Here is an 11,237-nt window from a genome sequence, read left to right as displayed (position 1 = left end):
AGTTCTTCTGTAACAGGCCCTTACTTTGGGGAAAACTCACTTGTTTAGCATTCAATTAATCCAAATATTTTTAATTAACTGGACAAAGAAATTGGAGCAGTATTTATTTGGCTAGGATTTGTTTTCCCTCTTAAAGAATATATTTGTCTTCTTTTTTCCCTTAAGGCAGCACACAGTTATAAATAATGTGATTTTAACTTTTTGGAAATTGAATTTCAGCTAAAGCGAAGTGATGCCAGTTTCACAGGGTAATCTGCTTAATTCGATTGGAAATGATCTTGGTGGCTGTGATAGAGTAGTTAATCCTTTCAAGAAAAGAGTCATGTTAACTTATAAATGTGCTGAGTTAGGATAGTGTAGACTTGGAATGACTTGAGTACTAAAGAAATATTTTTTCAATGGGAGCTCTTTTTTAGGTATAAAAAATATATTCTACAAAGGATAATTTTATTCAGCATATACCATTCCCTCTTTTTTATCATAAAGTATATGTATAACTTTACTATAAGATAAAATGAAGCATGTTGCCAAATCGCGAGTTACAAACCTTTAAAAAACTCTATAGAATGTGTAAGCTATAAAAGCATAAATAATTTTATCATATTATCTAAAATTTAGCACAGTTTAAGTTTTGTAGAGTGCTTTGTATACATGATATCATTTAATTCACATAGGTAGGTGCTATTATCATTTTTAATACATAGAGGAAGAAAGAGCTAAGGAAGCAATTTGAATTGAGGTCTCTCCAATACTATGAAATATGCCACACTGAATCACCAAATTATGAATATATGTATGGGTATTTCCCTATTAGTCTCTTTCAAAGTTCCAGGTAACAATTCCCATTTCCATTTCTGTTTCTCTCTCTCTTTTAAACTCTTATCTTCTGTCTTAGAATCAATATTGTGTGTTGGTTCCATGGCAAAAAAGAAATAAGGGCTAAGTAGTTGGGGTTAAGTGACTTATCTTGGATCACACAGCTAGGAAGTGTCTGAAGTCTGATTTGAACCCAGGATCTCCTGTCTCTGGACCTGGCTCTCTACCCAATGAACTACCTAGCTTTACCACCTCCCACCTAATCCATTTGTGTTTCTTTTTATCTTTCAGTTATACTTAAAAACCCAAATATTTGACTTAAGTAGCATTGATCATTTTCTCTCTTATTACATTAATGTTAACTAATAAATTTAATTTGGGTCCACTTGTGTTCTTGGTATCTAAATCTATATATGCCCAAATGTGTAGGGCAGGGAAGGGGTGTAAAATTAACTCTAGGTTGCTTTTTTCCAAGTCATACTGAGAAGACAATAATTTCACTTATCTCTCTCAGACTATGCAGTATTGCTCAAACAGTGACAGTGCAGAACTGTAGTGCTCATTGCTTTCATTTCATCAATGGTCAGAGATTGCTGTGAAGACATTCCTTCTACTAATGCAGATTAACAATGGTTCTAAAGTTTAAATCCTTAGAGAGTTGCTTGAGGGTAATGGTAAGTTAAATCATTTGACCAGTCAGTCAACCAGTGTGTGTCAGAGATGAGACTTAAACACAGATTTCTTTGACCTCTAGACTTCTCATGCAACTTGGGAATTATTATCATTGATTAATTCTGATAGATCACTCCTTTAAACTGCCCTTGACCCACAATTGAGTCACTAAGTAAAGTCATTTGGGCCCTGAAAACGATCTTTCTCATAGCAAAACTTGATTGCATCTAGAGTATAAGTTGGAAACTTTATTGGATAAAAAAAATGACAGACTGGTGAAACAGTATGAAATTTTTGATAGATGCTTTTAACTTCCAGGTTATCTGAATTCCATCTGACAGGAAGATTGTGACAGATACTTTTTATCTCATGACATTTTTGTAATGGGTTCTGTAGACTGCAATGGTTTCTAGCTACAGAATACTTAATATATTTCAATAATAATAATAAACTACAATTTATATAGTGCTTTAAAGTTTATGATGTTCTTTATACATGTTATTTTATTTGGTCCTGACAACTATGAAATAGGTGTTATCACCCCCATGTTGCAGGTGAGGAAATTGAGTGTGAGGGAGGTTAGGAAAAGAGAGAGAGATTAAGTGAAGTATAAGGGCCACATAGCTAGTGTGTGAAGCAGAATTCAACTTAGGTCTTACTGACTCCAAGTACAGTACACTATCCACTGTATCCCCTAGCTTCCCTGGGAAAGAGAGAAGTGGGGAATTCTGTCACTGATGTCCATATTGTAGCTCCTTTTAGAGAGTTCTCTGAGTAAGGATGGAATAAGTATTCCATATCATATTCAAATGTTATTTTTTTTAATCCTGGTGTTTCCTTAGAAATATTGTTAATATCATTTCTTGGCCTTTTGGCTAAAATCAAGTGTAGAAACATTGTTAAATAAACACTTGTAAGATCTCAGAGACACTAGAGAAGGTATTTTTGTACCTGGGAGTTTCTTATTCCTGGAACTCTCTCTTTCCTCATCTCTGACTCCTCCTGCCTTGCCTGATTTCCTTCAAGTCCCAACTAATGTCCCATCTTCTATAAAATGCCTTTCACATTTATCCTTCATATTAGTGCCTTCCCTTTGTTTATCTCCAATTTATCATGAATGTAATGCTAGGTACATAATAAATGTCTGTTGACTAGAGAAGCACAAAGTATTGATACTATGATCTTTTTCAAAATATTATAGAGGAAGTGCAATGATCTAGAATATTATTGTAGAAAGAGATGCACTCAGTAGGGTTTTTCTCTATTTCAGAAATCATAACATTAAACTGATAATATTTATATTTCCATCTGACCACTTACCAGGCAACTGGATCTCATTGTTTTGTTTTCCTTTTAATAATTGCTTTTTTCCTGTTGTGTTCTTCAGGTACTTCTCACAGATGAGTGGAAGAAGAACTTCCAGTTAAAAGAAAAGTGGGCAGTAACAAGGACCTCATGGCTAACATGGAGGGAACTTGCTTCATCATGTGGCTAGTTACAAGTTTGGGATTGCTTGGAGTCGTACAACCAATGGCAGCAGAAGATACTCAGTGTCAGAGAGCTGAACACCCAGTTATCACCTATAAAGGTGAGGAACCAAGCATCTGATAACAGAAAAGTGTTGGGTTTTTTCTTTTTCTCTGGGCATGAATATGACTTTTAAAAGGGACATCAAGTTAAAATGAAAACCAGATCTCTCTTACTTTTTGAAAACTTAACTTCAAAATCTGCTTAGATTACAAATGAAAATGTTATTCTCATTCTCATTATCTTCATTTAAGAGCTACCCAGAGCAGAAACCTGTCATTTGTCATAATAAATGGTTCCCTTTCAATAAGGAGGCATGACATTTTGAGAGGAAACTCCTAGCCCCTACCCTATTGAACACTTCCTGTTATTTCTTCGTTCTTTTTGTTTGCTGTATATGTTATGAGCCCTTCACTCAGAAATTTTTAAAATGTGACACGCTAAAAATAAATCTTATTTTGATGTTACTCAGCATGTAGCCTTATCACAAAGCCAAATGTTATATACATGTGTCACAGCAACTTATGCCACTGGGGCAGATGCCTATCTTTACTGACTTCAGTGATTTTCAGACAACTAGAGAATGTTGGCAGTCCCTTAAATCTGTCATGCAAATAGCTGAGCAAAGGATTGCTTTTATGCTGTTTGGGAGCTCTTTTAGGACACAGATACTGAGAAATATTGATGAGGGGGAAAAAAGCACTTATATAAATTGAATCTCCTTACAAACTTTTTTGATCTGCCTACTTTCCCCTTATGCTTACCCCTCCTCAATATTTACAAATTGCAAATATAGGTGGTGTTTTCTGTAACTGATTGCTTCTGAAATTTTGTGAGTGTTTCAAGTGACATTGGCATAAATATAAGCACTTGTTTTTGAGATTTTAACCTCAATAACTTAAATAGTTATCTTGCTTTACAAAAGATGCTGGCTTCTTTCTTCTTTTTCCTTCCTTCCTTCCTTCCTTCCTTCCTTCCTATAGCTTGTTTTACTCATATGGCTACTTTGTAGATATGGCATGATTCCTGGATATTTATTCTATTACACGGCTGCAAAAACACTCCGGCACATTATGGATTCACATTTTGGTACTATAATGTCCTCACTTGATATCAGGTCCAATAAAAAAAGAGGAAAAATTGTGATCCTTTGAGGCAAGACATTTCATGGCAAGCTTACTGAGTCTCATAGTCATATCAAAAATTAGTTTTAAATGTTTAATGTCTATTTATAGCCATGATGCCACATTTGACCTTTCTTTGTTTATTAATTGAAGTTTACCCAGCATGCTGGTTATTTAGAGAAAGATACAGGAATAGTTTGCCATTTCCTTCTTCAGCTCATTTGACAGATAAGGAACTGAGGCAAATGAAGTTAAGTGACTTGTCCAGAGTCACACAGCTACTGAGTGTCTGAGTCCAGATCTTAAGTCTTCCTGACTTAGGCCTGGCACTCCAGTTACTGTACCACCTAACCATCCCTTTCAACTTTGTTAGGAATAATGAAACACTTGCAAGGTTTCTTGTAAACCTCTCATCATTGCTCTAAGCTGAGGATTATACCTGAGGCAATTTTTGGTGGCCTTCTACCATCTCTGTACTCTCCAGTGTTTTCTTTGTTCTTTTCATGCACTCTCTCTCTTTTGTTCTTTGTTTGTGTCTCCATTTACACCCCCCACTCACCGTTTAGGTTTCATATCTCGTACCTTCTCCAAGGCTACTACAAACATTGTTTAGACCATTTGTCCCATTCAGGGGCAAATCTAGTCTCTATTCCCTAAATATAAAACAACAGAAAATCTGAGTGTAGAGGCAGAAATTTCCTTCCACTCTTCCACCAGTCTATTGATGAAGTCATGAAGCTAATGAGATGATCAGAGATAAACAGGTGTTATAATATCAATGAAGAGAACAATCTACATACTATTATTCTATTATAGAGTGTGAAGTTCTCTAATAGAATTGAAAAGGAAACAGTTGCATTAACTAAATGTGTTCTGTATCTTACTATACAGTTACTCTAAATTCACACTCATTGTTTATATCCTTCCCACAGATGCTATGTTTGTTTGTAGGAGAACAAGCTCCAAAGTTGAAGGGGAAGGGAGGATGCTCTTTTGCACCTATTCTTCTTATGTCATAATTTTGGAGACTTTTGCTTTGAGTTTATTGTGTCTCCTGGCTGACTGTTAAAGGCAAACTCACTGGTGGGGGTTGTGAGTTATAATTCCTCTCCCCACTCCCAAAGTCCCCAAATTGCAATCCAGTGACTACTGAGTAGAGGAAGTGGCTAGAATCAGAGAGATTTCCACAGTAGAAGACTGAGATAAATGTACTTGAATAAAATTGAAAAGATACCATCAGTCATTTGTTTAGCTTTTTTGTCAAGATCTAGTACATTGTAATTTCCTATTGTATACTTAATAGTTTGGGATAATCTGTATTTTAATGCCCTATCACCTATTCAGAATAATGATTTAAGAATCTTGTCTGTACAATAATTTTTTCTCAACCATTGTGCTTTTCTCATCATTCCTCTATTCATTCTGGACTAAATGTTTAAATAGATTTTGTAATAGCTTCAGTAATTATGTGATGGATGTTCACCTTGTCAAGATGGAGAGAAAATAATTTTCCTGAAGTTATTTTTGAAGAAAAATAAAAACAAATTTTGAATTTTAATGTTATAGTAATGATTTTATGCAGTTACAAACTATGTTTGTAGAGAAATGTGTAAGGCAATTTTACATATACACATTTCTTTAAGATTTTAAAGCTTGTCAAATATACTGAATATATTCTCAACTATTCCAGAAGTATATGTAAGTCTGTTTTAATTGGATTACTTGGGAGAAAAGATTTCAAAAACACAAAGATATATACTATAGTCTGAATCATTTGCCCTCATACAATTGCTTGGACATGAGAGAATTATCTTACTCATTTTCATAACAATACCACTATGAGGAAAATAATTGGATTCTTTATAGTTATAAAAGATCTAAGATATAGCCATTTTATAAGACAAACAAATAGATTGGGAAAGTCTTGATTGGAATGTCTTCAAATTTGAGATAAAAATCGCTGCTGCTTCTGAAGATTGAGAATTTCTTCTACATTGTTTTTTAAAATCCTAAAATATTAGAGAATCATACTTTGTTCATGACTTTTCAAAACTTCAAATTAGGTAAACAAAGATTTATGGCCTAATTGTATGGATTAGAGGATAATAAAACAAAAAACTTCCACTTATTGTTCAGTTGATAGATTTGTTCTCAATTCCTTGTTTTGGAAAAAAAATACAACTGGTTTATATTCTTATTGATTTTTGAAAGATGAAAGGACAGAGAATCCTTGTCTGTCAATATACAGGTTTAAAAAAAGATTGATGATTCTGAGCCAAGTAAGAGTGATTTATTTAGTTTTAAAATTATTGATACCTTTTTGTATTATTCTTCAATTCTAATGTTACCATAATGAAATAATTTACCAGAATGGACATGAATATTTTCTGTAATATTTAATTGCATATTTTGAGAGATGTAGTATATGTACATATATATATATATTTATATATTTGCATAATATTTTCAAAGCTAAACAGATATTTTATAAATAAAATGACTCAGTACTTCTAATTGCACATAGCATTAAAATGCCTTTCTGAATTTTTTTCTTAAAATTATCATTGGAAATATTGATTCATTTTAACTGCCAATATTCTATTACAGCATTTTAGAATCTAAATAAGCATTAATTAGCTAATTCTAATAAATGATGTCTTCAAAGAAATAAATACTATTATCTTTATCTTACATATAAAAATATGTTTTGTCTTATTTGGGACAGAGCCAAAACAAACAAAGTTCATTAAGGACTCAAATTTATTACTTTATATTCTTACTGAGTATATGTCTTATGTTCTTCATTTTTGTTTTGAATAAAGGGTAGGTAGTAATAATTACATTTTGTATTCATAACAAGTTAATTTTAGCAACACATGTTCTTTGCTAAATTTAAGAGACTTCTTCCTCCCTAATAATTCAGATTTATTTTATTTATATTTCCTATTTATCTGATAAACATCTTTCTAAATATTGAAATACATTTTTTGAAAGTCATTCTACCTGTTCTATGGAAACAAAACAGAAAGAATATTGACCCCCATTTTAGGAAGAAGAATTTTGTGGGCTTTTTTTTTTTGTCTTTTTAAAATTTCCCTCAGTTGAAGTTCTTCAAAGATTTATGTCTGGAGTCTGGAGGATCTGAGTTCAAATTGGGACTCAGTCACTTGCAAGCTTTGTGACTCTGGGAAATTCACTTTAATTCTTCTGTCTTATATGCCTCAGTTTCCTAAATGTAAGCTAGAGATAATAATAGGGCTGTTGTATCAAGTCAGATAATATTGATAATGCCTTTTGTACAGTGCTTGACACATAGTAGGCCCTGAATAAGTGTGTGCTTGCTTGGTGGTTTGGTAGCTTCTTTCCTTTATCCTTCCTTCCTTCCTTTCTCCCTCCCTCCCTCCATGTCTCCTTTCCTCCCTTCATCCGTACCTCCCTCCTTCCCTGTGTGATTTTAGACAATCATTTAAAATTTATGATCCTTGGGCGCAGCTGGGTAGCTCAGTGGAATGAGAACTAGGCCTAGAGACAGGAGTCTTAGGTTCAAATCTGGCCCCAGACACTTCCCAGCTGTGTGCCCCTGGGCAAGTCACTTGACCCCCATTGCTTACCCTTACCACTCTTCTGCCTTGAAGCCTATACTCAGTATTGACTCCAAGATGGAAGGTAAGGGTTTTTAAAAAATAAAATAAAATAAAATTTATGATCCTTGATTTCCTCAAAAAAGGAAGAGTTTGGAGATGACAATCCCCAACGTCCTTTCCCATTTTCAATAATTTGTGATTTCAATTGAACAAAATACAAGGTCGTTAGTAGGCTTAATTAAGATATATCTTTCCTTAATTAGGGCAAAATAATCTTATTTTATTATGTTTTCCCCAATTACAAGTAGATATAAATTTTTAATATTCATTTTATGAGATTTTACTATTCTTCTTCTCCTTCTCCTCCTTCTCCTTCTCCTTCTCCTTCTTCTTTTCCTTTTCCTTCTCCTTCTCCTTCTCCTTCTTCTCCTCTCTTTCTCCCCAAGACTGCAGCTAATATGATATAGCTTTTGCATGTGCTATCTTGCAATATAGATTTGCTCCTTTGTTATGTTGTCAAAAAAGACATATCATTTATATAAGAAAAAAACTAATGAAGGAAATAAGCTGAAAACTGGTTTGCTTCACTCTGCATTCAGACTACACCAATTCTTTCATTGGTTATAGATAGCCTTTTTAAAAAATTATGAATCCTTTTAAGTTGTCTTGGTTCTTTTGCATTGCTGATAATAATTAAGTCATTCACAGTTGATCATCATACATTATTGCCGTCACTATGTACACTCTTCTGGTTATGCTTCTTTACTTTTCATCACTTCATATAAAATTTTCCAGATTTTTTGTAATCATCTTGTTCACCATTTCTCATGGTATGATTCCATTGCAATCATATTCCACAACTTGTTCAGTAATTCCCCTAAGTATGGCAGACAAAATAGTATTAGAGATGATTGAATTTATTTCTATCTCTTACCCACCAAGTCACTCATCAATAAGATGAAAACAAACAAACAAACATAACAATGGAAAGAAGAAAGATACAACATAGAAATTCAGGTTATGCTCCAATGTCACATATTTGTAGACAAACCAAAAGTTTCTTCTGTGTGCGAGGTACTTTGCTAGACACTTAGAATACAAAAAGGAGGCAAACTAGAGACAACACGTCAACATATCTATACACCCAAGCCATAAACAAGACGGATAGAAAATAATTAACTGAGGAAAAGCACTAGAATTAAGAGGGATTGGGAAAGGTTTCCTGTAAAGCATGAGATTTTAAATGGAGTTTAAAGAAAGCTAGGAGAATTGAGAAGATGGAGAGTTCCAGGCAGAGAATCAATTATAAGAAAAAAGGAAGAGTAGGAAAGGGCTAGGTTATGAGGACCTTGAATGACAAATTGAACATTTTAATTTTGCTCCTGAAGACAAGAAGAAGTCCCTCGAATTTATTAAATAGAAGTAGGGTAGGAGATGGAGAATGACATGATTCATTTTGTGCTTTAAGAAAATCACTTTGGTGCCTGAATGGAGTTTGAATTGGAGTGAGGAAAGACTTGAGGCAGGCAAACCCAACAGAATGCTGTTGAAATAGTCTTAGAATGGTGAAGATCTGTACTAGAGTCATGTCAGTGGCAGAAGAGAGAAGAAAGTTTATACCAGAGATATACACCCTGTGAGGGGGAAATTAATAGACTTTGGCAAGAGATTGGAAATGGGGGATGAGAGATGGTGATGAGTAGGTTATGAGTCTGAGGGATGAAGAGGATATTGTTGCCCTTTAAAGTAGCATATTCATGGGAATAGCTGTTCAAAAGATACATGAACATAGTATCCATTCAAATTTTCTCAGAAAAGTAAAAGTCATAGTAGTATAGAGAGAAAAAAGTGAAGTAACTATATAGTAGAATCTAAACTATATTCCTGGTTCAAGCAGTAAAAAAAAAATAAGGAATGTCTTCAATTTAGGACCTGATAGCACTTTTTCAGCTTTACATCAACATTTCACTGTGTTGATTGCTTAGAAACAGGTTAGATCCATATCCTTCTTCATTCTTAATTTGCTACTTCTTCTTGCTACATGTAAAAAAAAAGACACTACACGAGGAAGTATCTATTTCAGGGCAAACTATGCAGTGGAATTTAGACATTCTTTTTTAATGTTTTATCACCACTTAGCTATAATTATTTTCCTGTGGTCTGTTTTGTATGTCACTTGCTGTATATTTCTTTGGCATTTGTTCTGGAGCATTCTACATATAAGGAATATCCAATGAATGTTTACTGAAAAGATGTTTAGAGACTGTGGTATGATTTCTTACCATTAGTTGAAACCTCATGACCTCACATTTCTACATATAATCTGAATGTAGTGAAAAGGACCTTGACATATTTGAATTCTGCCTCTTTTACTTACTACCTGTAAAAGCTCAGGCAAATCAAATGAAAGCTTCATGAGCTTCAGTTTCTTTGGAAGTAAAATGACGGATTAAGACTAGGTATACAGTAGTAATGGTATCTTTATGTGTGTTTGGCTAGTTTCCCGTTAAAGGGAAAGGAATCATAATTATCATTGGTTAGTCTTCCTTGCTGCCTCAGGCTCAAAAATTCCCAGCCAATGGGTCGAGGGGAGGGAATCAGTGCTTGAGGATTTAGGGGAATTCCCACTATTTTGAACTATAACATTTCTGATCTTTGTGCCCATTTCCTTGGCTATTTTAAGAGGCAAAGGGTTTATTTTTTTCCTCAGAATTGGGTCATTTCAATGTTAAATAAATTGTTTTTGTACTTTATGTATCCATAAGTGTCTCATTGCATTCTAATCTTGTTCCTAACTTGGACTGAACTGCCTGAATCTAGACCTAGCCCAGAATCAGATTATTTTTCCCAGGTCTCCTGTAGATTTAACTTTCTGTCATCTTATGATCTTACATTCCTATGGGAAGCATGAATTCCTTTGGTATTCCAGATCCTATTCTACTTTCCTTGGCCAAGGACCTCACTATCAAAGTAGTACATTACATTTTTAATCAGTTCTAATTTTTAGAAAGCATTTTCTTGTCCTGAGAAGAAACATATACTAAAGTATAGTTTTATTACATTAATGTAACATATTTTTAAATTGAAGTCCAAATAATGTTTCCTGTCACTGACATTAATGAACAAACTATGTATAACCAAAACTGAGATAGGTATAAGACAGTATTTTATCCTTTTCCCCACCATCTCCAACAGAAGCAATGTTAATACACTGAAATTCTAAAAGTGATGCATAGAGTATTCTTACTTTTTTTAGGATATAGTCTTCTCTAGCTTTTAGATGTGTGCAGTTCAGACCCTGACTCTGCCTTGGTAAGTTACTTAACTCCTCTCTTTCTGTTTCCTCATTTGTAAAATGGGGATAACATATTGTAATGAGACTCAAATAAAACAGTATATAAAGTACTTGAAACTGTCTAGTGCTGTAGAAGGGGCAGATATTATGATTATTCTCATTTTGGATGGAGTTCAAGTAGACATGGTCTTGGGACAAATTATCCTTATTCTTTAATTC

The 11,237-nt window shown here is 33.8% G+C and overlaps 1 protein-coding gene across 1 annotated transcript in view; it reads left to right on the top strand.

Annotated features, from left to right (window-relative positions):
• Nucleotides 1-2,943: 2,943 nt before the first annotated feature.
• SEMA5A (semaphorin 5A) overlaps nucleotides 2,944-11,237 on the top strand; it is a 445,552-nt gene continuing 437,258 nt past the window's right edge. The window contains exon 1 of the mRNA XM_044665417.1: nucleotides 2,944-3,076. Coding sequence (XP_044521352.1) covers nucleotides 2,944-3,076 — 133 coding nt within the window. The remainder of the gene's footprint in view (nucleotides 3,077-11,237) is intronic.

Source organism: Gracilinanus agilis, chromosome 1, assembly GCF_016433145.1.
Source record: "Gracilinanus agilis isolate LMUSP501 chromosome 1, AgileGrace, whole genome shotgun sequence".
NCBI classification, from domain to species: Eukaryota; Metazoa; Chordata; class Mammalia; order Didelphimorphia; family Didelphidae; genus Gracilinanus; species Gracilinanus agilis.
The sequence above is the reverse complement of the archived record's forward strand: the minus strand, read 5'-3'. Positions and strand labels throughout refer to the sequence as shown.